This window comes from Lineus longissimus, chromosome 8 (assembly GCF_910592395.1).
Source record: "Lineus longissimus chromosome 8, tnLinLong1.2, whole genome shotgun sequence".
Classification (NCBI taxonomy): Eukaryota; Metazoa; Nemertea; class Pilidiophora; order Heteronemertea; family Lineidae; genus Lineus; species Lineus longissimus.
Window position 1 is genome coordinate 18,963,253 of NC_088315.1, and position 27,067 is coordinate 18,990,319.

A 27,067-nucleotide genomic window follows, 5' to 3' on the forward strand; every position below is an offset into this window, starting at 1 on the left:
AGAAGTAAAAAACGCAGACTTGAAGTTGCGGTTATTTGCTATTTATTCATGCATCAAGTACGCGGTAATTGAAATTTGGAATGCTTTGCTAAACTACTGGAAACTAGATCCACATATGCTTTCGCGGCAAGATCTATTTGCTCCCGAAGATATTTTCAGACGTCAAGTCTTCGTCCCAGACCGGGTAAGGCGTGTACGATGGACACGGGTTGGTCCTGCTGAAGTAACTCACGCTCCAGTTGTCGTTCCTGCTGTCGCAGCTCCACGGATTCTCGTAGCCGCTGGCGCTGAAGTAGACTGGGTTGGGGGCATAGCTCGGGCATGGGTTGTTGCCTGCGAAGGTATGGGTGCTGGTGTCATGGGAACGACTATCGCAACTCCACATGTTGTAACCGCTAAAAGTAGACGAAATTATGAAATGATTTTGAGAAAATTATGAAATTAATTACAAAAGTTCTACGTGTACATGTATATACATAATGAACATTTTTAAATTAATAAGAAAATGATTTAATTGCGCATTAAGTAGAAACATGAAATTGAACTGGAAAATTTGTTAACACTTTCAGTTCCGGAGTTGTTTTGGTCACGTTATACACTCTTAGAAATAAAAAAAAATCAGCTATTTAGAAAAATATTTAATGGTTTTTCGGCAAAACCACAATATGCCCCTGTAGAGATTTTTCAGCAAGTGAAAAACAGTTCCAGGCGCTCGCCGCGATGCGGTACCACCTCCCAGTCCCAAGCCACAGACGTTTCCGGCTAATGTCATGTTTGTGGTTGAAAAAGCTAAATTTCGACTTAAGGAATTGAACCCGAGGCGGAGGACATTGGTTGAGTTACCAAGACACTCGAGGGTGGAGCTAAAATACAGTCCAAACCCGAGCCGACGAAATTTTAGCTCCACCCTCGAGTGTCTTGGTACCTCAACCAAGGTCCGAAGCCGAGGGTTCAATTTCTATTCTAAAATACCTCAAACTTAAAAAGATAGGCCACGAAAATAACTTCAATATGTGCGAATTTGGCAAATTCCATCCATCGCCGGCCCGGCCGGAGCGCCGGTAGCGCCGTTGTTTACATTATGTTACGGCAACGTTACAGAAAATGAGGCATGTACATTTTGTACAGCGCGCATATAGGAAGTCCGCATCGGCTCGCTCTAGTGATGCTAAAATCCGCGCAAATGGGCTATTTGGAGCGTTTTTCTCGGCAAATATGTGTAGTGCTCATTAAAAAACTTAGGGTGGTTGATGCTTCCTTGACTGATTTGTGTTTGAAGCAGTGTTTTGAGAGCCTCAAACTTCTGAAGTGAGCTGAAATTCCATTGACGTGACGTGTGCATGGTTTCCACATTTTAGTGCAACCCGAGGGAACTTTGGTAGAGCATCTTGGTTGCGTGTCCAAAACACTCCGCTCTCAGAACGAGGCTTATGCATTTTCCATTTACAAGTTGACTTTACGGTACCAAGGTATTTTAGAATTTCCTCTATCATTCAAATCGACGAAGAATATTTTTATTAGCCGTTTTTCACCAAGACTCCCGTTGTTTCGTGACGGCATCGACACACGTCTAGTTTTTAAAGCGCAACTGACCCAAATCGGTGAAACTTGGAATTTGTGGTATTTGGACACCTGTCTACACAATGGCATGGTCGAAATTCATATTCGGTGTTTAAATTAACGTTAGTCGACATTTTCAAATGTGATTCGTGTTCAATTTTAAGATTTTTGAACGGACGGATTTAGTCATCAATAGCTTGCCGAATAGATGGGTAAAGATGTGATGACATGTATTGATAGTTTTTTTCCTCAAATTACCAATAACTGGGTATACAGTTTCGTTAATTTTGTGATATATCTGGTTTGTGGGATCGTTTGCACACTTACCTGCACTCGGCGACCAGGATCACCGCGAGGGCCGCGAATATCGAGATTTTCCAAAGTGCCATAGTTGATTCGGGCAGTTGCTGCGAAAGTTTGTTCTGACAATTAGATTCAAGCTCGACGTAAGAGTGCCCGGCCGAGGTCCTGTGGTGCCTTATAAACAAAACCTATTCACTCTCTGTCTTTTAAATGGCGTGTGTGCACATCTGCATCCAACTTTTGAGATTTGATAAGGCTGTTTAAGCATCAATACAGTTTGTCAACAATTTATTTACTTGTACGGACCTGTGCCAACAGAGCCGTCGCTCTATTTTGCCACCCCCTCGGTAGTTTTTGGGAGAGCTTTGGATTTAGTGATTGAGGGCCGTTTACACACGCAAGCAAAAACCCAATGAGATCCGATCGAATCCGAATGCGGTTTAAATTTTCCTCGTGTAAACGCCAAGTATTGGGGACTCATGGGTCGCATGTGGTCTGATTGGGTCTCAAAGTAGACCATCATTTAGATGGTAGCATCGAGTCTCATCGGGTCTGGTCCTCATCGATCCTGATCAATTGGTCGTGTGAACGCGATCAGGTCTGATGTTGTCCAATGGGGACCACGGGGCGGATCTGATCGAATTCGAATGCGGTTTTGGGGGCACGTGTAAACGGCCCTTACTCATCAGCGGACAACGAGGCGTTTCACTGGCTTGATTGCGAGATTTCTCGTCTGACACGCAAACATCACGTTTTGTTATGATAACGACTGTATTTGTTAAGTGGATAAAAGAATAACTGGCCGGGATAACAATTATCTTATTTTTTCCTCAATATACAAAAATGTACATTGTATTGACATTGCTCAGTTTCCAGACAACACGCGCATCGGCAGAGCTTACGGAGTGTCTGAGCAGAAGGTCCGTCATATATGTATAGTACCCCCAGGTATATGGCACGGCTTAACACGCCGGCCATGAGGGAATTCCTTTATGGCCCAGTGGTTGGCGCATTGGCCCCAGAGTGGAAGTTAAGCACCGTTGATCGGTGACCGGCGCGTACAATACATCTGGCAGACCTTCCCACGCGATGCGAGCTCTGGATTTGTAGTTCGGTACTGAGACGCATGAAGCGCTAATTAGGATCGAGGACGATCCATCTCTGTCCGAAGGGGGAATGATGTATAGTACCCCCAGGTATATGGCACGGCTTAACCCGCCGGCCATGAGGGAATTCCTTTATGGCCCAGTGGTTGGCGCGTTGGCCCCAGAGTGGAAGTTAAGCATCGTTGAGCGCGGTCAACCTTTGGGTCGGTGACCGGCGCGTACAAGACAATATACATCCGCGGGTGGTGTAGGTGATCCATTTGGGCCGACCGTGTTGGCACATCCTAAAGAAATCCGGAGTTAAAGGCCTACGCCATTCGTTAAATATTTTAAACTGATAATCTAAAAAAGTTTCAAATTGTGTAAATACATACTAAATAATGCCGTGCTGTAAACAGATATACAGATGCTATAAATACTAAGATTCAGCGAATTTGTATGCATAATAACTTCACTACGGCATTGTGTATAAATGCATTTCTATTTTCCTGGACCACCAGTAATTACGAACGGTGTGCACTATTAGTGTTTATTGCTTTCATCCCTGTCCAGTACAAGGCCGGATACGAACATTAACCCCTGATGACGTTTCGATCATTTTTTTTTTGATTTCAAGCATCCATGAAATTGCTTCATTTGAATTTATTTACAGTGACCCAAAAGGACTGTGACATTTACTTCTGAAACCGACTATAGGTAGGTGACACGAAAAATATTAGGTATTTTGATCTTTAATGACTTCCAAACTGTATCTTTAATTTTTACCAAATTTCTTCCAGATGTAGCTGACACCAATAATTGTGTGTCCAGGTAGTTTGATTTCAGTATTTGCATCCGTATTTGCGCAATAAGCATTTATATTTTTCAGTCCTTTTTGAACCCAAACAGGTTTTATTGAAAGACCACAGTCTGTGATAAACTACCCATGATTATCGTGATACCCTTAGGGTATTGTAACATTGATTTTTGCTCCTTTTTGTAAGATAATCAAAGCCCTTTATGATAGACCAGCTAAATGAGTTGAATAATTGATCTATATCGATTGCTAGATAATTAATCAATATATATATGGTATTGAAACACAATCATATTCTGTCCACGATACTTCGAGTGTAACCTTGAACGGGGATTGCTCGTTCGTGGTGTCTATGGCAGTGTCATCAATCAATATCGCCGTTTTGCGAGTTAGCCGATTCCGGCGAGAACCCTCTCAAAACTCCCCGATTCGACTATGCAACGGAGATACGACCGCAATTGCGGTGCCGACAAGTGGTCGAATACACAGCATGTAAAAAATATCCGAGCGATATCTCGTTTAATCTCGCGTACCGATTTTCAAGTGGTGCATGTGACGTTGTCACCAGTCAGGCAATAATCCCGGTTTCGCGAGTTGTCGCCAATTCGCCGGTTGGGTGTCCTTCAAAGAGATCAACAAGGACATGCGCAGACGTGCCTTTTTGCGCAACTCAATTTTCAGAAAAGACGCAGCTGAATCTTGGGGCAACTCGTAAATCTAGCTTCGGCGGACGTGACTTGGACAATAGTGGCACAGCAGCAAATAAGCGACGATAGCCAGAAGTTGCGACAACGTTCGATCTGCTAATGAACAGGGATTCTTCCTCCTCCAAGGAGGGTTCGAGTTTGACGTGCCACTACGGTTAGGCGTCACTTGTTTATTTTCTTTCCTATTGAGTGTCATCGACTAGACGTGGAGTCCACGCTGACTACTCATGTTTCTCACGTTGATGTGCATTTTACTTTCCCTGCTATAGACGTAGACAAATACGAAGGATGGACCTCGGTTTTACGTCTCATTCGAAGGACTGTAAAGAGCTAGTATCTCTAGACCCTTGAAAGCAAGGCCAAATTATCCAGAAATACAATCCCGGGATCTTCGCGGGATCGAACCTGCACCATATTGCTTTGTAGCCAGCTGCACTTTCAACCACTAGGCTATGATGCGCCTTACTCCGTGGTTCACTACTATTGTACGATTCTGGCAAAGCAGAATCTTTTGAATCTGGGCAAAGTAGGTAGTTTTAGATACTTCATACTTGGACGTTTTAGATGGAATATAACCTGTTAAACAACTGGTTCGATCATTGTGTAAAATCTCCAATATTCTGCGAGCCAGTTTCTCGTGAAATGAACTATAGTCTCGTGAATTCAATCAGCGCCAAACTGCAGTGGCACAAAAGTAGACAACGAACACAGGAATTAAAGAAGGGATTTTAGGTTTAATGATATATTACCTTTTGAGGTTAGCAACCGTATCTGCTGTCGATTCCAGAGAATCGACCAAGGCCCGGTTGTTCAAAACTTGACTTGGCGTGAGTTTTAAATGGTCGTCATCGCCTGCAGTTCCGGCCTTCAGACTTAAAGAGTCAGTGGCAGGTTTTCAGGAAACAGGCAATTAATTCTGTAACCATTCAAGCCTCCCAAGACCATTTTCCATGACAAGGGTCAATGGCGGCTTATAGAATAGACACCGTGTTTTTGCTACTTAAAATTTGTGATGGTCGAATCTCTGATGGTCGATATATTTGGCTGTTGATTTCATGGCATCGTGAGGAAGGCAGGGGTTAATATTGAAATTCAAGATGCGGCCGCTAGGGGACGATTTTCAGATGTCACCCATCTTGGAATTAATGAGTATACTTTTACGATAAAGTACATGTGTACACAATTTGGTGCTTTTATATCATTTTTTCAGGATTTTATCTCTTATCGCCTGGACTGCTAGATCCCTTCAGAAATTATACGCTCTAATTGCTTATATTTACAACCATGTACCTATGGGTAAAGCAAGAGCACGCCATTCGTATCTCATCGCAGTTCAGGAAAATAGAAATGCATTTTTAAACTTGAAGTCATGCACGTCACGGCTGGCGCGTAATCGTCCCGAGTACACCACGGAGCAAGTCAATTATTGAATGTACGTAATGTACTACATAGCCAAGTATTTAAGGTATTTGTGCATTACTTATCATTCTTTCAATTTGTGAAAATGACGCCGGTGCAAAAGGAATGGACGTCCTAGGAATGCAGGACCCCATACAATAGCTGTGTATTGTCAACGAATGTGGTTAATGGTTTGGTTAGGGTTAAATACATACCTGCGATTTAAATCGCATGCGACGATAATCGCTCGTTTGCGGTGGTCATCGCGACCTGCAATCAATATCTTACCCAACAATTACAGGTTTTACCTGCAGACGCGAAGAGTTTTTTGCCGCACATAGGAGCAATTATAATCGCAGGTCGCCGCGATTGAAACTGCTCGTTTGCGCGATAATTAAAACCTTCGTGACGTATGCGATTTATTCCACCTTGTCGATTGAATTCAGTGTTATTTCATCAAAGGAAACGAAATATGGAGTTTCTTGCTCTTTATGCCCTCAACCATTACTCTACAATCAAATAAAGTTGAAATGTTGCAGTTCAGGTACACAACCTTCCTCGTCTTCCTAGCAGAAAAGGCCCTTCTCGCAAGAGATCAGACGAAGCATGTGACGTCATTCTTGGCATGCGCAATAATGTGCATGCACATTGAGGATTGTCAAACATTTAACCCGATGTGGGACGGCGATGCATACATGTGCCAAATAAGTCAAACACGAGTGAGTTGTATGAAGCAAGAGCGCGGTTACTTTGACTGCGAAAATAGCAAGATATACAAGAAAAAGGTACAGTATAGGCCTACATTATCATATCCCACTGCAACTTCTGAAAAGCTGACTATTAGCTTATAGTCACCTACACAACATGTATACTCTACATTATCATATCCCACTGCAACATCTGAAAAGTTGACTATTAGCTTATAGTCACCTACACAACATGTATACTCTACAGTATCATATCCCACTGCAACATCTGAAAAGCTGACTATTAGCTTATAGTCACCTACACAACATGTATACTCTACATTATCATATCCCACTGCAACATCTGAAAAGCTGACTATAAGCTTATAGTCACCTACACAACATGTACACTCTACATTATCATATTCCACTGCAACATCTGAAAAGCTGACTATTAGCGTATAGTCACCTACACAACATGTATACTCTACATTATCATATTCCACTGCAACATCTGAAAAGCTGACTATTAGCGTATAGTCACCTACACAACATGTATACTCTACATTATCACATTCCACTGCAACATCTGAAAAGCTGACTATTAGCGTATAGTCACCTACACAACATGTATACTCTAAGCTCTTAGTCAAATCTGTCAGACTGGAGATGGGCCCTGAACACGTTGCACGCGGAGATGTCACGAAATCTGGCTGTGCGTGAACACCATCTTGATCACCGAGGTTTTGCATCTTATTAGGATTTTGGCATAAATTAAAATACAGGGACCCTTGAACCTGTTATCTGCTCTGGAACAATGCATTCCATACACAACAATAGACTGCTAATGTAATAGTCTTGCAAACATCTCCCGCTGGACTGGTAAAATTGATCCATAAACTGTACAACATTTACCTTGTGGGGAATAACCCTGGGTCCTATATCTTTTTGCCTGGCCGAGAGAAGATCATAATCTCAAACTCTGCGAAGAATTTTTTTATCAGATGAATAAGGAAGATTTGTCGTTGGAAACTTGGCCAATATGCATAGCTATTTCAGATTTGGCTGGGATGGGAATTTACATGTGGTACTGGCTGCCTGTGCACTGTCACACAAAGTCTGGCCTGAAACTGAAATTAAACAAAAACCGAACACGACTACGGAATCAATCATGGGTACCCCGACTACGTTTAAAGGGAGTGTGATAAGACCGTGAGGTTCAGGAGGCGTGTACAACGGCAGAGAGAGAAGGGGTCTTTTTATGTTCTCAAAATGTGCTGGTAAGTGGTGGAGGCAGGGAAGGGAATGAAGTTGTAGCTTAATAAACTTGAGCGTTATTCTTCATTATTCTCAGGATGTGATTTTGAATTTGAACTACCGGTTAAAACGTAAGTTTTCCGTCCTGCCACCAATTCGTTCAGAAAGGCACGGCCTCGTCACCATAAACGACCAACGCATTATATATTTTTACACTAACCATCCAATACCCTACAGTTACCTGATTACATACCTAACCGACAACTCTAAACTGCAGTTCCGACTGGCCTACAATACGTCATTCTACCGGTCTAACATTTTTGGAGGTTCAATTTTTAAATCGTACATGATTTTCCTGAAGTACGGTCCAAAACCTTTTAAACTCATTCTCTTCGACTTTATAAAACGTAGGGTCACAAAAACCACAATACCAAAGTCCGAAAAATGCCTCTACACATCCGCATGGTTCTCGGTTTTCGTAACTGTTCAGCAAAAGCTTGCCATCATTTGTGAAGTGCCGTATCAACGGTTATCTTTGACCATATATGATCATGGTTTCATGAGGGATGCTAAGGAATGGCGTTGGTGGAACAAAAGGGTGATCATTCTTCGTACTGGATCAGCTGCCGGCAATGTCAGAGCTGGTGCTCAAATTACCATCCGCTTCCTGTACAAGAATGACTTGGTTATGATGATGAACCATCGCAATAAATATACACACTTTAGAATATTCCTCGAGTCAAACGGCTACCGAGTGTCGGCGGAGAAGTACCAGTTGCCACGATTTATAACAAACCACTTCTGCGATTGTGGTATCAACACGTCTCGGCGTTTGTGTATGGTCCAATCTGAGTATAGAGTTATTGGCGCTCTGGAAATCAAACTTGAAAACAAATGCCGGAGAAAAGCCACTACAGATTTACAATACCGTATCCAAGTTTATCGTGTTACCATGGGTCTTCGCGCCAGGGAACCCTGGGATTTGAATATGACTGTATTCATCCGCGAAAGCAAAGACTTGGTACATTTGGTGTCAGACCTGAATAAAACAGAAACTGTGCGGTTTGTCCATGTTTATTCAGTCAGTGATTCGACATTCTGACTTCTTCTTCAGCGTTCGCTCCGCACTATGAGGTGATTTTCTCCAGGGAGTATTCCTCCTCCAAGGCGGGGGAGCGTTCTTGCGTGCCACTACGGTTATGCGCCTATTGGTTTTATTGGCGTCGTGACTCCGACTTCGGCGAGAGGTTGAGTCCACGCAAGCTAATCATGTTTATCACTTGGTGGGGCTTTAACCTGCCCTGGCATAGATACCAGATACAGCGAACCTTGATTTAAGTCTCTTCGAAGGACTCTGAAGAGCCAGGAATTTTAGTGACCACTGTCACCGCCCTGAGACCTTTTCATTTCACTTTAATAAAGCAATCGACCTGCATGCATGTTAGGGTAGGTTTCCACGGACGCGAGTTTGCTTGAATCGCACAGCGCGTGTGCCAATCGCAGAACCGAATCTTTTGTATGGGAGCTTGGGTGTGCAGTGGGGCCAGGCCATCGCGTGCGTTGTCACAATCGCACTCAGTGGAAATCTACCCGAAGGCGGGAGACTTAAAGTAGGTTCGCACTCAACGCGATTTCACTTGAATCGCACAGCGCGCGCGTAATCGCAGAGAACCAAATCATTTGTTTGGGCGCGTGGGTGTGCAGAGGCGTAAAGTTACAAGGCCATAACGCGAATGTTGTCACAATCGCATGCAGTGGCAACCTACCCTTACAAGCAAATCTCTTTTGCTTTTGAAACAGGAGCGAAAATCAATGACTTTTAGATCAGAGGACGCGTATTTTAATCCTCCAATTCGACTGTTGAAAATAGGATCAGATGATTTTGATTCGCTCTGGCAACCTGGGCTAATATTCGTGGGTTTACACACTGATGATGATCCACGGTATACAATGATTGTTTATTCATATGATGAAGAGCACAATAAATTTCATATCGTTTCCAATGGAAAGTTTTACAAAAAAATTAGCGCTCTGTATTGGTTTTACGCATCCTGCATCATGATTGAGGCAGTGCACGATAGAGGGCGCGCTGTGGAATACTGGCTGTACAACATATGGACGAAAGAACTGACGAAAACGTTTTCATACACAGACCCTTGTTCCTCTTATAATGGCTATGTCGTGAATGCAATGAAATTCGGCGATGGGGTCTGTAACATTTGCTGTGCACACAAATCGCCTCGGACGCGCGCCAGGAAAAACTATATCGTCGATGTTTATGTGAAAAATCCTGGTGGAACGGTCAACATAATACTAGTTAATGTCACCGTCATTCCATTAACAAGTGTCTGTGGTGGCACATTTATACGGGGAGGTGATATGATTGCGGTCGTGCAAACTAGCAGAGGAAAATCAAACTGCTTTTCGGCTGTTTTATACAGAAGAATTGACAAGTATAACAAACCCATTTACTATCCTTTACAAGAGCCAAGATGGATAAGTTTAGTTATTGCCTTATGGAACCGTTATGATGACTTCATTACTTTCTTATACTTCGCGGGAAGCCGCCGAGCGATTAGAGAAGGGAGGCGGGGGTTTCTCAGGGGCGTCCGACTGGTCTGCTCGCAGGGGAAAGGTACGAAAGTATTTGAACCCTTAAATATAAAACTTGTTAGAGGCTCAATCCAAAGGGAACACAAAAATGATTTTTCAATTACAAGGGATGGTAGGATACTCCTAATTATCAAGGATCAAGCTTATAGCAAAACCTATCGACCAAAATCAGTGAGAGTTTACAAGCGTTTATGAAATTGTAGGCCTGCATATACACTGAAACTTACAAAAACAGGCGGTAACCCCGATTGCCCATCAAAAAATGCCTCGATCCGCTGCGCTGTACACAGGGCCCATCTGCGGCCTCGAAAGAGGCCAGGAATTTCAGCCATACGCAATTTAGCCTACTGCGCAGCTTCTGCGCAGACGGAGGCCCCGGTTCTGTTTTGCATTCACTATGTTATGCCGTGCCCGTGCGTGGAGCTGTTTTTTAGGATAGCTGTTTGGAGTATGGCCAGACTATCACAGCGCTATTTTTATGAATGACCAGACGTTCACTAGGTGCACGCCCTATGCTACTTTCGAATCGGTCAATCACTCTGCGTTTGGCGATTTGTGATGTTAACAATGTGGAAATAATTCATGTGATAAAGTTGTTTCCTTTCGGCTTGGCGAATGAAACGCCACCATTCGAGGCCAATTGCAACGGTTACCTATTTCGTCGACGACTGCAAGAATCCGGCAATGTTAGGTAGTAACCTATAAGGTTACGCGCTACAATAATACCCCCGGTACAGAAAAAAGCATTTGCGTGCAATTCTAAAAGACCTTAGTCACAGTATATCATTGTTTCTAATACAAAATACATTACGCCTCGTTTTGATCGGAGCGGTCTTGGTATCGTAACCAATGACCGCCTGGGTAGGTATAAAATTCTGAATTTTAGCAGACGAATTATTTTCACCAAGAAGCAACGACTCAGCCCCACAAAACAATGTCAAGAACACGAGATTTTGAAGTATTCCCCGATATATTGGGATTTGTGAAGTAGGGAGGATACCCGAGGACTCTTTCGAGGTCGTCAGTCAGGATTCAGAAGAGGTCAAATTACGTCCAAAACCGTCGGGGAAGCGCCTCGGGTTTTGGACTGCATTTTCGGTCTACCCGAGCGGTCTTGATTATACAACCAATGACCGCCAGCTCGGTATTAATTCCTTAAACATCATACTGCTGTAGCTTTATGATTGGAATACTAATGACATTATCCCTGTGTTGCACAGTTGCAGTTCGATTTCGTATTTCTCAGTCGGTATCAAAACCTTTGATGCATCATCATGTAGCTACACTCCGGACGCAGTGGACCGGCCTCGTTCCTCACCCTAACCATAAGGAGATGAAATTCGGATGACGCAATGGGCTGCCCACGGAGTCTAAATCCAGCTTACTGATCTGCGCCAGGCTTTTAAACAGGAAATGAGAAGGCACATTTCACCGTCCCGTGGAAATGTAAAAGGCAAGTTGAATCGCTGGTCATGCGAAATCCCCATTAGTGGTGGGTTGTTAGGCCTATGTTTTTTGCACACAATAAATGTTTGTTCTTAATTTGTGTTTCTGTTTCTCGTAGAACACATATTGGGAAAAACACGAGATAAGTGTTTTAATGTCACGGAGAAATAGGTAACACCACGTAAATGCGACTATATTGTTGTCACGTCTGTCCCGTGCATGTCGTAACTCGAAGGAGTTCCCGTAAATATGATTGGCTGATACACGAGGCCAGTCTCCCAATGAGAGGACTCGCCTCCATTTCCTCTCAGAAGTGACCAACCGGAAGAGGCCAAATGGACGTGAGTCAGTTAACAGTGCTAGTATCACTAAGGAACCGTTACCTATGGCGCGGCGAGGAGATTGACACCAGACATGACTGTGCGGTATTTCACGGCCAGGCGGTCGCCATTTCGCCTATTCGCCTGGCCTGAATGTTCTTTTGCCCGCTCTCTCTTTCTCCCCTACCGCTGGCTGCGCTCTGCCTGGGAATGCTTCTGACAAATTCAAGATTGGACCTTCGTCACCGTATTACTCGAGTCTTCATCACACACGCTTGTGGAGTACAGTGTCGATGGCCCTTTTGAAATCCAGGAACTCCCATGGCCACTTGGCATGTCATTTCCTCAGAAAGAAAGTATCTTTTAGTATTGTGGTATACTGTAACTCTAACCTCAACGACAAGATCAGACTCTTGCACAGTGGATCCCCCTATTGTCAGATGTGGGGTAATGGAGGAGCCACTGTCGAAGAATGAGATCAAGTGTGCTCTTGCCAATGCGCAGTCCCCGCTACGCCTTGCAATATGGCGTCATTCTTTTGCAGGGATATATTTCCGACCTTTTGAGGATTCATGTAGGTTTGTCCATGTGACAGAGGTTGAGAATTGATGCCATTCTCCAAGCATCGTCAATGGTGATCATCGTTGCCAAGTCTCACTCGACCTACTGCGATAGTTTCAACGGGTAGATGTAAAATTCGACATTACGAAACGGAAGACCGGGAGACTGAATTGATGCCTTTAAAGATCCCGCCTTCTTGTAGAAGCCGTTTTTAAAAGCGTTCGTACCCTGATATACTTTTCCGTTCTGCCACTGACCTATTGGGGATTCTAACAAGTCAGGATCAAAACCTATCAACCGGTGGAAGACTATCAGGACAAAAGTAACACTTTTTGATGTAAAAATAACAATTTATATTTGATCCAAAGTCATTGTCCATGTTGCTTACAATTGAGTTTTCGTAGTCATGTGGTGGCGATGTCTAAAACTATGTGTCCATGGTGTCTCTTTTATTTGTTCTGACTGGCGACTGGTGAGGGGTTGCGTAATAGCATGGTTGCTCCGCGGCATAGGTGGAAATCTGTTCTGCCATTGTTTACCACCTCCAACAAGAACAACAAACCAGTACCAAAAACCCCTGCGAACAAAATGGTGCTCCTAAAACATATATCACTTTGGCGCGTTCGATTACTGGCGCTGCTTAACCCGAAGTTACCCACCCCGCTCACTTCGCTCACTTCGCTCACTTCGGCCTGGCGCGCAATGAGGCGCCAGTGCCGGAAGGACTGTGGCGCCTACTCGCGCAAGCGCCGCGCTAGTAATCGAGCGCGCTAAAAGCAATAGTGCGAGTTATCCTGAACATTGCTGTGATTGGGTCGGCGACGGGGTTGGAATAGGGCAAGGTATGTCCTAGTTTTCGCCATCTACAATCCACCAGAGAGGCGTGCGACTGCCTGATGCTGGACCAAAACAATTAAAAATCGCACGCATTGTGAAATTCGTTCGAAATCGCGTCGCCGCACATTAGTGGAACCTATTCTGTCCACAGACAGACTGGCGCGTGTGTATAGCCAGTCACATGTCAATTGCAAAGATTTTAGGTCATTTATAAAAGAATCCAAAAGGTCAAGGGTCGCTAGTTGCTGTAGCATTTTCACAAAAAAATGCTTTCAGTGAATTTTACAAACGTTTTCGTTAACATCGTCGAAACCGCTTCTTGAAGGTCGTCAGATCGGACCAATCGCATTTCAACATCACTCATTCAAGCCTTCAGCATCGTTCCTTGTATTCAGTTGATGTCGAAACTAGTATCATTTTATAATTCTGGAAAATAACATGGAACAAATATATTTTGCTTCCGATCATCCGTCACAACATTAACATATATCGTCACGTGACATGGACGTGGTTTCCCTAGAAGTTTTTCCTGTCGCGTCGGTTCATCAGGTACAAGTACATTCGGATCAAATCGTCAAAACACTCCATGTCCTCCGAAGCCTTCTCGCCAGGGGGGCACGGCCGCCATTGCTCGGCCGATGACGGCCGGTCTAAGGTTCGCTTGGCTGTCTGGAATCGATCTGAAAAAAAGATGAAAGTACGTGTAACAGTGACAATTCATACCGAACCGGAGGATGGTTATCTCACCAAAACCGCGACGGAAGAGCTAAAATGTAGCCCGGCAAGGTTTTGGCCAGTATTTTAGCTCCACTCGAGCGGTTTTGGTGAGACAATCCAACTCTTCAATCAAATTATCTATTAATGAGAATAAATACCGCGAAAGCCACTGATATCGGCGGCTGTATTGGCCTTTTGCTACCTTTGTTTCCCAGTGGTTATACGGCAATCAGAAACCTGCTTTTACATACTCCCGCGCAGCCCCGAAACTAGACTTGGTGATGATGTCGTTCTGTTACTGTCAATACAGGCCGCCTTTTTGTTTCACCGCCCTTTTAGATTATGGTGTCAGTTGAGCACAGGCGCTTGAAAATACGAATCATAGTGTAATATGGATACACACAACCACGATGTCCGATCAAAGACAAAATGTTTTATTTGTACGCGCTGTCACTCGAACAATTAGGGAATGATCGATCGCTAAGTGATTAATTAATCCTGATATTTTCAACCACCTGTGGCCACAAGGAGTTATGGAAATTTCTGTTGGCAGAGAGAGAATATCCTATTGGTATATACTTGGAGAGTGGCCAACTTACTGTTTCCCTGATAAGGTGCCGCGCATGTATACAAGAGCAGACAGGAGAAGATGAGGCAGACGGCAGAAAAGAAGGACGCCCTGGTAACCATAGCAGCAATGGGGAGTTCTGTAAAATAACGAAATAGATTAAAAATGTTGGTGAAACCGAAAAATAAAATAAAACATATTAAAAATGTTATGGTGTAACTGAAAATGCTATGGACTATTTTTCTTTAAAAACACTATTTGATAAGATCAGGCGTTTCTCCACATAAGCTACCACATTTCACGCAGCATTTCTCATGAACAAAGCTCTAAAAAAAACACAACTTTTTAAAGAGTGTACCGTAATCGGTCAGAATTCAATAGGGCAGGACACCTTTTCCAGGGTACATATTCCACTTCTACACCGAGTTCGTAGGTTTGGCTTCGAATCGAACTGTTAACTAATGCAGTGTCCTTGAGTAAGGCACTTAATCTTGCAACTGCTCATCTCAACCCAGGAGTGCCATAAACGGGTACCAGTCGGAAATAAATCAATAATGTGAGTTCCCCTTAAAAGTTTGAAGAGGGACTGGCAGGTAGATATCACGCTAATTGCTCTGGATATCAGACTTGAAACTACAACCTTTACCCTTTTTACCCATTTTTACTCATTTTACCATTTTTGCCCTTTTTACCCTTTTTACCTACCGAGTCATGTTTCCATGAAGTGGACTCAAGACGAATGATGTGTGAAGCTGCACATCTCGCATATCAGTAGCAAAGTAGTACACTTGACTAGCCCTACTTGGAACTATTTCTTAAAAGTTAGATCGGAGTCGACTTAGGCAAATTTGGTTGCGTTTATTTCAGTTTCTCTCGTTTGATGGGATAGCTTTCAGACATCGATCAAAGCGCGGTATTTTAATTGGACACGCATGGTATCGTGCATTGGCTCCTATACGTTTTGACAGGCTCTTCTCGTGGTTTGAAATATCTACGAAGAGTCATGATTATTGCCAATCTACCAATGAGAGGATAGCTAGCATTTGCCCCGGAGCAAAAGTACACTAGTAAACAGTGCCAGTATCACGAAGTGACCGTTAGCAATGACGAGGCTAGGAGATTGGATTCTTGCGTATGACGCGAATCATTAACGATACTCTCCCCAAGTTTACTCAAAATCATCTTGACCAAGTTTTGTAATAATTAGCTAATGCAGTGGATTAGTCTTTATGATGTGGCCACTGCACATATGATCCCAAAATGATCCAAAGCCGATTAAAGGGACAACTTAGGTATGAGATTTGTTTGTTTTTCATCCAAAAACGGCTTCCAGCAGGACCGTGATATCTCCGAACACTAAATAGGATCACTGAAAATCTTTAAACTACAATAAGTACTTAAGCATTTTAAAAAGAAGAATGATAGAGGTTTTGCCACCATGGAGATACGGATCACGTCGAAATAGAGGCAACAGAGATCTGGTGCTTGGTCTGCAGTCGATATCTGTGACATCATGATAAATATTGGAAATCCCCAAACAAGCTTGCTGTAAGTGTAAGTAATAGATACAGTAATACAAGCGAAAAACGACTGTAGCCGGGTCATTGAAATCAACAGTGACGTCACGTTGCCAACGATAATTCAACTTCCGGTTAGGCATTTGGAACAGGAAGAACAATTCCGATTGACGCCAAGATGGATTCGACGATGGATTTGGTAATTAACCTGATCACCCATTGAGCAGGTTTGGTCTTTGAGCCAACAATTGCATTTAACCGACGTGGACAGTTCGCAAATTTAGTAGGCTGTTTTTTAGACATCGGAAGCAGAAATCACGACGCAGGTTTCAGGTTTTCATACCAGCAGCGGACAACTTGGTTATGATGGCCTTAAAGGGGGATAACTTAATGCCATACGTTGATTTTTACTACAAAATGGCTTCCACCAGGACCGTGACTTCTCCACACAGGGTAATTGAAAATCATTAACTGCAATAAACAAAACGTTAGGATTGGGTGTAACCATAGACCTGTCTGAAATTTACAAGCCATGTCAGAAATCGCCTCGCGACACTGCCGAAATCTTGATCAGGGATCAACATAAGTGTGATAGTGCCCGTGAAAGTAGACCACCATGCAGTCCTCTTCGTCAACCTGATTAGTCTTTTACCGGGCGACAGGACGAGGCCAGTCCTCTTTGTCCTGAGTGTACGTCCCTTTAATTTAGAACGAAGAAACTTTAGAATTCCAGGCCAGTCGGATGAGCTCTGCTCAGCTGAGGATTAAGTGTATAAATTAAAAATCTGAGAACTGGTATTTTCTAGAAAAACACAACTGAATGGAAGAGCAGTGAGTGTTTTTCGAGGGGATTTTGAGTATTACAAAACATTCGCAGTTTTGCAACAATTGGTACCGCGATTAGTACGATAAACGAATATTAAAGGTCATAACTGTGCTATGATTAGGTCGGGGAAAAGCGATTCCATGGTTTCTCGTCAGCCACTTTTAGGATGGGTAAGGTTTCCTTCAACTTTTTATCAGTAAAATCATGATTTTCCTGGTGAAAACACAAATTCATTGTATGCTTTGCATGCTGTTTGACAGGATTTACCGTCCAGCCATGTCGATCAGCACGGTAGCATGGCCGAGCGGTCTAAGGCGCTGGTTTAAGGCACCAGTCTCTTCGGAGGCGTGGGTTCGAATCCCACTGCTGCCAAATTCTTTATTTTAAATAATGAAGAGGCATTGGAAAAGTGTCATCAGCAGGGGCTCAAACCCCACAGAAGAACCTCCCTTGGCGGTGACCTCTGTTCGCAGGACACCCTCTCTATTGGGGACACTGCTTTTGGTCCATACTGGTGGTTTCCATTCACTTTCACCTCTGTAGTCCGGACACCTCTCTATAAAGGACTTGCCAGTCCCCAAAGCGGTAATCAGAACCATAGTATCGATGTTTAGTGTCCTTATAAAGATAATAAGGTAAATTTCGCAAAAAACACAGAATTCAACTAGTCCCTGGATCTTAAGTGATTGGCGCGACCACATCGGCCAGGACTTTGTTTCATTATTTTCTCGCATTTGATAATCCTAAGTTTTTTATGACAAGACGTTCGTATATTAAAGGTCGCCTATAGAGAGGAGCTTAGGGCTAAACCGTCATCTTCAGGTGACTAATATGAACAGTTAAGGGAATTAGTCGTGTTGTATTAATCATTAAACATATTCCCCAGGCGTGGATTTCGATACTCTACGATGGGAGAGGCCACTTGGCAACTTCGAGCATCTTAATCTGACGCGCCTACTTGCTGCCGAAAGCAAGGTTCGCAAATCAATGTTTTTCGATTTTTCGTCTGTAGACCTAAAGACTGAATGGGAAATGACTTGATCATGTTGCTATTGTCATCCAGATTTTGCCAAGGAATTCTGCTCTTCAAGATTTGGGTGAAGCATAGGCCACTGAACCAAGGGTCAGTAAGGGGTTAAAAATTGTAAAATGTCCATGAAGGGTTGAGGTAGAAGTAGGAGAAGGAATCCACAGAGGTCCCGTAAGGGGCCGAAAGGTAAGAAACTTCAGCATTTTTATCACTTCACAGTTTCGCGATCCTGTACTTCAATGCACTACACGATGTACAAGGGGTGAACTTGTGGAGTGGGACTTTCCTACCATTCGGTCTCTTCTAGACCTCTTTGGATTTCTTGGTCCTTCTTCCGCCTGAACCCGTTTACAATGTTTTAACCCCTTACTGACACTTTGATTCAGTGGCCTGTGGTTGAAGGTACACGCTTAGAAATACTAAAGAGTTCTTGAGAAAACCTCATTGGTTTTTCGGCCAACACAGATATGCACCCCGTAGAAGTTTTTTGGTAACGGAAATGTTAAGACTATTGCTTTACGAACTTTGCTTGTGATACAATACGTTCATTTTCCCTTGCCGGAGGTCCTATCGACTATCATGGAAGTTGTTTCGTGGGGGTCGGTGCTATCAAGAACGTAGAACTATGGGAACTTCCGCATTAGGCGCGCGCGGGCTTTGCTTAAAGACAACGATAGGCCGTCTATAGGCCTGAATTCTGTTCAATGCGAGGCGAGGACCAGCAAAAAAAGTAATGTTTAGTCAGCTTTGGGCTACAAGAAATCCATTTGATCAACCTGGCTATTCAAATAGCTATCTGGGTAATAAGAACAAGGTGTTAGCTCAGGTACTACGCAAGTAACCCAGTGAGTTGCGGGCGCCGAAACCGAGATTGTTGAACTTGCCCCAACGAACTACCGAATTGATAAGAATTATTGCCCTTTTACCGCTCATTGTGTCAGATTGGACAAGAACGAAAAAAAGGATAGTTAGCAATAGAAGTCGTTGCTGGCTTTAAGTCTGGGCGCTGATAGCTCAAGAGGTGCCCGCGAGATCATCGTACAGATGTCTTAAAATCTAACTTTTTTGTTCGTCCCACACAAAAGCGAGCCGCCAAAGAGCGATTTAAATCGCAAGTAATCGCTGCATGCTTGTGCAACAAATGATCTCTCGTCTGCAGGTAAAACCGGTAATCGCCTAGTTCTGTCGCCCGCTCACGACTGTAACGTAGAGACGATGAGGATGACGAAATGGACTGCCCCAGGAGTCTGGTTGAACTGAAAATTCTTACCTGGAAAACGGGCGAAATGTCTGATCCCGGAGCAACCCGCCAACCCAAGAGATCTATAGAAACAGCACACAAATACAGCCTGGAGATGATTTTGATATGTCCGCCGTAAATTACTAGTAAGACCTGCATGTCGGATTGGCCGTCAATAGCTCAGAGATGAAAGCGCACAGCAGAAGATTTGTCCCCGGACATGCTATCCTAGGACATTTCAAACTTTCACACCGGAAACACACTTGCCCCCCTACGGCCACGCCTGTATAGTTCCCTCTCATTCATAACGCCAATAAAAGTGACTGGTCATTCAAATGCGAAAATACACCTACCTCCGCTTACGAACAAGTCCGTTAAATCCAAGTCCCGTTTTGAAAATGTCACCAGATTTCTCGGATCCTAACTTTATAAGAACCTCTTTCCTCGCGCGGGTGATTATAAAAGATGGATTCTACTGGCGTTCCCCGGGGCCGAGTGAATTGCCTGGTAACTAATCGGCTCCGTAACTATCCGTACAATTATGTCCTACTTTCGGCCAGCGGGAAAAGCGGTAGTTTTCCGCGTGTTTGGTACTTTTGTCACGGATTTTCACAACTGCATCGACCTCGTCCCAAGTTACTTGTAACCATGTCGACAAGTAGACGAGGGTGATTCGATGGAGGAGTCATTGCAAGAGTGACGGGTGCCCTTAAGAGTTATATATCGTTATTACTATAGTCTCCAAACAGATACGCGTTCCGTCTCTTTGATGCATAGTACCCATACTCCATACCGACTTACCAGCGGTGAACATCAATCCTAAAGTCTCCACCTTTCATGAAGGATGAATACGCACGACACTGGTAAATCGACATGCCATGCGCGCAGTAATAGTAGTGTGTCGAGGCGGTTTTACTTGGAGATGAATACGCGCGCTTGACTATCATGCCTGCTTTGGAGCCTGGACAGAATCCAGCCCCATACTGATAAAGAGGCTGGGGGCCTCATTACTGACAACGAGGCTGTGGGTCTCATTACTGACAACGAGGCTGGGGGCCTCATTACTGATAACGAGGCTGTGGGCCCAGGCAAATGTGAACAGGCCCACGCTCTACGGTATTTGTCCATTGGCTGCTCCGGCGATATATTTACAATATATGTACCCAAACTCAATGCGTGACGGGATAATGCCCTCAGCCCTTCATTACTTTTAAGAGTCCCTCTAGTAAAGGATGTAATTTTCTGTGTGAAACTTGAAACCCGCCACTCTCTGCTCAAGTTTTTGTCAACAAAGAAATTGGGATCCAATTTGCATCTATTTTGCTAAGGGTATCATAATCATCTTCAGGAGGAGGGGCCTGATTGGCCCGCAATGAGGTGACGGATGCGGCAAGACCGGATGTCCGCAGTCCGTCATGATTGTCCGTCATGATTGGTTGTTGGCCAAGACACTCGGACGTACACCCAGGACACAGAGGACTGGCCTCGTCCTGTCGCCCCGCGGTAAAAGACTAATCAGGTTGACGAAGAGGACTGCATGGTGGTCTACTTTCACGGGCACTCTGACAACGGGATATCGAGTTCTGTGACCAAATTAACAGTACAACTGAAATAGATCCTCGGAGTTAATAATTTTAATTTGTGGCGATAGCTCCCGCCACCGGAAAAGCAAAATGACATTTCCGGTGGCGGCAAACTAGGCTGCTGGGGTTTTTACGTCACCAGTGATGACGTCCGCAATACACCTCCTCTGAGTTTTTGAGACCCAAATGAAAGCTACTTCGTCGTAAGGGTTGTGAAACCCGCCTTTCATGATTTTAGCCAACTTCATGCCCTGCAACGGTGATGTTGATGATTGCTTTTGCGATCCTGACTACCTTACGTTGTTGTAGCTGGGATGTACCCAATCGGATGTGAGTTAATGATACGAAGATTACCCGTATCCTTCCTGCCCCTCCAGAACACCTCGCAGCCGAACAGATTGTTCCGCAGTTTCCGAAGCGACTATTGGTTTAGCCTTGAAGGGACAACCAGGGCATGAGCGATGTTGGTTTTTCATTACAGAAATGGCTTCCAGCAGGACCGTGACTTCTCCAAACAGGATAACTGAAAGACCATCATACTCCGGCGCACTGATAGTAGTGTGATGATGCGGCCCTACTGTATTACTGTATAATATGCCCGAAAGTTATGTCTGCTTGGAGAATGAAAAACCACCTGGCAGAAAGGCAGGATCCAGTATGTGGTAGAGAAGAGCCTCAATGAATCAGCAGATTACACAAATTCTAACTGACTGTCTGCTTGGCAAAGCAGATTACCGGTATTTATGGAAGCGCAGGTCAGTTATAGTCAGTGTCAGAATAACATCACTCGGAAGGAACATGATCCATGGAATATGCAGCTGCACTGGTTATATTAGTAACTTTCTCCCGTTACTGGCTGTCATCAAAAATTTGCTTGGAGGTGAGGAGGTGGACCCGTTCATCATGAAATACCACCATACGGTCTTGCAGTGCTGGACACTTATAGATGTAACACCCGCTCATGAATATACGTCGATGTGTCATGCCGTCATCAAAGGGCAGGCCACGGTAACACCGAGGTGTTCCTTAAAACCTGGTTAAGTTTCACGTTGTTTTCCAGACTTCAATTAAAAGGAAACAAGTTATTAGTCTTCATCACTTCCGTTCTTAATTTGAATCGAGAGTAGCTATTAGAGTAGTGGCTGCGAGACATTCCATCGCAATTGACTCGCTATTACTATAATCAGCAGTAGATTACTGTTTAATCTGCTGCTGTTACTATTGCCCGAGAGCCAAGAAGTCTAATTATTTTATAAGTATGCGCATCTTTAGATGAGACATTTAAGGACCCCAAGACAATGAATAATGAAGGGAAGGCAGTCTCCTCCAACTCTAAGACTATAAATAGGCGACAGTCTCTCCAGGTCCCAGGTCAATACAAGTGAAGACAGGCTCCACCAACTCCCGAGTCTGTAAAAAAGGCAGTCTCCACCGACTCTAAGACTGCAAGAGTGGCGACAGTCTCTCCAGGTTCCAGGTCAGTACAAGTGAAGGCAGGCTCCACCAACTCCCGAGTCTGTAAAAAAGGCAGTCTCCACCGACTCTAAGACTGCAAGAGTGGCGACAGTCTCTCCAGGTTCCAGGTCAGTACAAGTGAAGGCAGGCTCCACCAACTCCCGAGTCTGTAAAAAAGGCAGTCTCCTCCAACTCTAAGACTGTAAAAAGGCGACAGTCTCTCCAGGTTCCAGGTCAGTACAAGTGAAGACAGGCTCCACCAACTCCCGAGTCTGTAAAAAAGGCAGTCTCCTCCAACTCTAAGACTGTAAATAGGCGACAGTCTCTCCAGGTTCCAGGTCAGTACAAGTGAAGACAGGCTCCACCAACTCCCGAGTCTGTAAAAAAGGCAGTCTCCTCCAACTCTAAGACTGTAAATAGGCGACAGTCTCTCCAGGTCCCAGGTCAGTACAAGTGAAGACAGGCTCCACCAACTCCCGAGTCTGTAAAAAAGGCTGTCTCCTCCAACTCTAAGACTGTAAATAGGCGACAGTCTCTCCAGGTCCCAGGTCAGTACAAGTGAAGACAAGCTCCACCAACTCCCGAGTCTGTAAAAAAGGCAGTCTCCTCCAACTCTAAGACTGCAAGAGTGGCGACAGAGTCTCCAGGTCCCAGGTCAGTACAAGTGAAGACAAGCTCCACCAACTCCCGAGTCTGTAAAAAAGGCAGTCTCCTCCAACTCTAAGACTGCAAAAGTGACGACAGTCTCTTCAGTGGTGACAGTTTCTTCAGCTCCTAAAGCAGTACGACCGAGGACAGTCTCCTCCCACTTCCGAGAAAGTAAAAAGAAGACGTTATCCTCCCAACTCTCTCTACAGCTCCGAATACAATACAAGTGAAGAAAGTCCCCTCCAACTCTTCGTTAGACAAGTGAGGACAGTCTCCTCCAACCCCCAGAGACGGTGAAGACAGTTACATCCAACTCTCATGACTGTGAAGAGTTAACTCCTGCTGCCAAAAATGTGTGCACAAGGATAGCTTGAAGCCTCCTCTGGTTACCAAGAATGCAAAATGAGGACAGCCTACAACATCCAGCTTTCAAGACTGAAAGTTAACGGACTGCCTCCCCTTGCTCCGAGGACTGCAGATATGAGGACAGCCTCTTTGCAAGAACAAATGTGAGAACAGCCACGTATAGATAGCCCTGAAGACATTAAGAGTAATGATGGCGCGTCCTCAATGAGACAATCTCCTTCAGAATGTGCCAAGTAGAAATCCATTCGGGAGACAATCTTCAGGATGTGCCAAGTCTCCTACAGGATGTGCCAACAAGGACAGGATGTGCCTTCCTTCATTTCTCACCTTTCTGCTGAGGGGTGGACCAAAGTCAACAAAATACTAAAGCCAAACTACTTATATTGCAAATGAAACAACTGGAGTATTTAATTCATCAATTCTTATATTTACAAAACATTACATGAGGTTATACTTTATGCAGCACTGGTGAATGTCCAAAAATATTTTTATTCTCCCAATGTTAATTTCAAATGGGCAAAGGGCAATGGGTTGTGGACATGTCAATGTCAATGAGCCCCCCCCCCCCCCCCCCCACACCACAAACTCCTTTCCAATGTAAGATCTGGGGTTTCATGAAAACATTCGAGGACACCCTGTACACATATGGGAAGCACCTTGGCTGGGAGGCAACCGATGGTTACCAAGGCAACAAACAACATCTGGAGTTATGAAGGGAAATATTTCAATCATTAAATCTTTATTCCAATACTGAATTCTTTCAAACTCCTTATACAAAATGCAAGTACGTGTACTAATTTCAGATTGTAGTTATCAATTTATAAATCTATTCTCAAAACCTATGTAAATCTTTTGCTTAGTTACAAGCAATTTCCATAATGGCAACCAATCTCAATAATGGCAACCAATCTCAATAATGGCAACCAATCTCAATATTGGCAACCAATCTCAATAATGGCAACCAATCTTAATAATGGCAACCAAACTCTGAATTCACCATGGTAAACTCTGAATTCACCATGGTAAACTCTGAATTTACCATGGTAAACTCTGAATTCACCATGATAAACTCTGAATTCACCATAGTAAACTCTGAATTCACCATGCTAAACTCTGAATTCACCATGGCAAACTCTAAATTCACCATGGTAAACTCTGAATTCACCATGGTAAACTCTGAATTCACCATGGTAAACCCTGAATTCACCATGGTAAACCCTGAATTCACCACGGTAAACCCTGAATTCACCACGGTAAACCCTGAATTCACCACGGTAAACCCTGAATTCACCACGGTAAACCCTGAATTCACCATGGTAAACAGGTGTAAATGTACATGAGGATTTCAGCATAAAAGCACTCACTGGTCTTCATTCATATCACCCATTATAACTCCAGTAACTTCAAATGGCACGAGCAGACATTTTTACAAAACATATTATGCTGGTGATAGATATGCACAATAGATCTGGTGAAAAATACAAAATCATCGAAAACTTATAATAATGATACAGGTCTCTGTCAATCTCAATTACATCACTTCTAATTAGGCTTGAATCCAAGGGGAGGTAAAACAGGCACATGCTGTGTACATTGGGTAGGACAATGACCACATTAACATATGGGACTTGCGATCAATGCAATTTTTGCTAAAAATCACAAAATGCTATAAAACATTTGGACGGATTGATAACAAAACACATGGTACAAAATAAACACCATCATCATATGTGGAAGACTTTCTATGCACAGTATATATCTAGGTTGGAAGGAGGTCAGGAATGAATGGGTTAAGTTCTGGGCGGATTGCTTTCTAAATATTCGAACCATAACAATATCAACAGGGACGGAACCAACAAATTTCTTGGCAAAACATTTCTGACGGAATGTCTTCTTAACTCAGGGCACACCAGTCCCAAATAAGTCGAACAACCGACTCCCCTATCACCAGTACATCTTCACAGAACACATCCATCAACAGACATGGAAGAACTCCTTTGCCAACGATGGCTGTCTAACAGGCCATTACCATACTTGGTTTTCAATATGAAAACTGAAATCGGACTGTAGATCAAAAGATTCAGTAGCCACACTGAATCACTAGCTGGGGCCTTTGCCCTTTTGATCACTTCCTTTTTGGTGTCATGGGCCAGACTAGGGCCTTTGCCCTTTGGATCACTTCCTTTTTGGTGTCATGGGCCAGACTAGGGCCTTTGCCCTTTGGATCACTTCCTTTTTGGTGTCATGGGCCAGACTAGGACCTTTGCCCTTTGGATCACTTCCTTTTTGGTGTCATGGGCCAGACTAGGGCCTTTGCCCTTTGGATCACTTCCTTTTTGGTGTCATGGGCCAGACTAGGGCCTTTGCCCTTTGGATCACTTCCTTTTTGGTGTCATGGGCCAGACTAGGGCCTTTGCCCTTTTGATCACTTCCTTTTTGGTGTCATGGGCCAGACTAGGGCCTTTGCCCTTTTGATCACTTCCTTTTTGGTGTCATGGGCCAGACTAGGGCCTTTGCCCTTTGGATCACTTCCTTTTTGGTGTCATGGGCCAGACTAGGGCCTTTGCCCTTTTGATCACTTCCTTTTTGGTATCATGGGCCACACTAGGGTCTTTGCCATTTCGATCATTTCTTTTTCGGTATCCGTAATAATGGAGGTCTGGAGCGCGTGAGAGGTAAGAACTTGGATCGCTGGTATGGATCATGGTGGCCTTGCGTCATCATCAGAGATATCTTGGTCGGTGATGTGAGCTCTGAAAACAACAAAATACAATTTTAGATGAAAACACATCAAAATATCACAAATCAGTCTAAATCTTTGGTATGTCAGGAAGAAGTTTGGTAAATTTTCACAGCCCACGAAAAAATTTAACTTCATGGAGTATTTGAATGGTGAGATCAAGACCCTTAAACTGCTTCACGTAACCCTTCACGCAGAGGGATGTTCATATCATGCCTACGGAAACTAATTTTAGCTCAGCTGGTTTCAAAATCAATGCTCCGCAAGAAGCGAGGGGAGTCTACTGACCTTGGGGTGTACGCGGGCCTTTGGATGAGCGAGCACGCACTTGACGCAAGGGACTCTGCAATGAGATTCAGAACAAATAAACAAGGCCATTTAGACTGGCATTATTCGGAATCAATCAGGTTTCTTTCGAAGTAAGGATGAACTACATGTAAATGGGCTCTTTCATAATCTATGGAGTGTTCACACTAAAACTAGAAGTGGAAGAAACCTAGGAGGTGAAAATTGGCTAGGAGGAGTTCCAAGTGAAAGAACTTGATACTCACTTAACTTGAGTTTTTGTGGAAAGGGAGTTTATAGGCAGAAGACATGTCAGGCCTGAAGGCCAGATTAAGTTCTGCAAATCGCTGATAGGTGCCTTCATTTCCCTTACTGTTCATGCAGGCCAAAGTGTCTCTGCATGGATCTATGATGGTGATTAATCATCAATGTTCCATCAATGGGCCATCCATTGAGAATCCCCCTCATAGATCTATGGATGGAACCCATGGTCATATCAACC

General features: G+C 43.9%; 3 protein-coding genes, 1 long non-coding RNA gene and 1 other non-coding gene across 9 annotated transcripts in view; 2 read left to right on the top strand and 3 right to left on the bottom strand.

Moving 5' to 3' along the window:
* Window positions 1-33: 33 nt before the first annotated feature.
* Window positions 34-2,027, bottom strand: LOC135492816 (uncharacterized). Its single transcript, XM_064779459.1, has 2 exons — window positions 1,888-2,027; window positions 34-395 (listed from the first exon to the last, which is right to left on the bottom strand). Exons 1-2 carry the CDS (start codon window positions 1,947-1,949, stop codon window positions 134-136), a joined length of 324 nt encoding a protein of 107 aa, XP_064635529.1. The 5' UTR covers window positions 1,950-2,027; the 3' UTR covers window positions 34-133.
* Window positions 2,028-5,366: 3,339 nt separating this feature from the next.
* On the top strand, window positions 5,367-11,466 carry LOC135492906 (uncharacterized). Of its 2 annotated transcripts, XM_064779625.1 has the most exons (3): window positions 5,367-5,937; window positions 6,415-6,655; window positions 9,614-11,466. In XM_064779625.1, exons 1-3 carry the CDS (start codon window positions 5,903-5,905, stop codon window positions 10,619-10,621), a joined length of 1,284 nt encoding a protein of 427 aa, XP_064635695.1. In that variant the 5' UTR covers window positions 5,367-5,902; the 3' UTR covers window positions 10,622-11,466. The 2 variants fall into 2 exon arrangements, with proteins under 2 accessions (XP_064635695.1, XP_064635694.1); XM_064779624.1 differs by having other exon boundaries at window positions 5,367-6,655.
* A 1,270-nt stretch (window positions 11,467-12,736) lies between these two features.
* LOC135492385 (uncharacterized) lies at window positions 12,737-20,071 on the bottom strand. Its single transcript, XR_010448067.1, has 3 exons — window positions 19,842-20,071; window positions 14,907-15,014; window positions 12,737-14,270 (listed from the first exon to the last, which is right to left on the bottom strand). It is a non-coding gene; the product is annotated as an uncharacterized LOC135492385 (long non-coding RNA).
* Trnal-aag (transfer RNA leucine (anticodon AAG)) lies at window positions 17,509-17,590 on the top strand. Its single transcript has one exon. It is a non-coding gene; the product is annotated as a tRNA-Leu (tRNA).
* Window positions 20,072-24,121: 4,050 nt separating the features above from the next.
* LOC135492085 (cytosolic carboxypeptidase 2-like) overlaps window positions 24,122-27,067 on the bottom strand; it is a 75,534-nt gene continuing 72,588 nt past the window's right edge. For all 4 annotated transcript variants that reach the window (XM_064778249.1, XM_064778248.1, XM_064778247.1 and 1 more), the window contains 2 exons: window positions 26,569-26,623; window positions 24,122-26,293 (listed from right to left, as the gene is read on the bottom strand). In XM_064778249.1, the coding sequence (XP_064634319.1) occupies window positions 26,166-26,293; window positions 26,569-26,623 (183 nt within the window). In that variant the 3' untranslated portion in view covers window positions 24,122-26,165. The remainder of the gene's footprint in view (window positions 26,294-26,568; window positions 26,624-27,067) is intronic.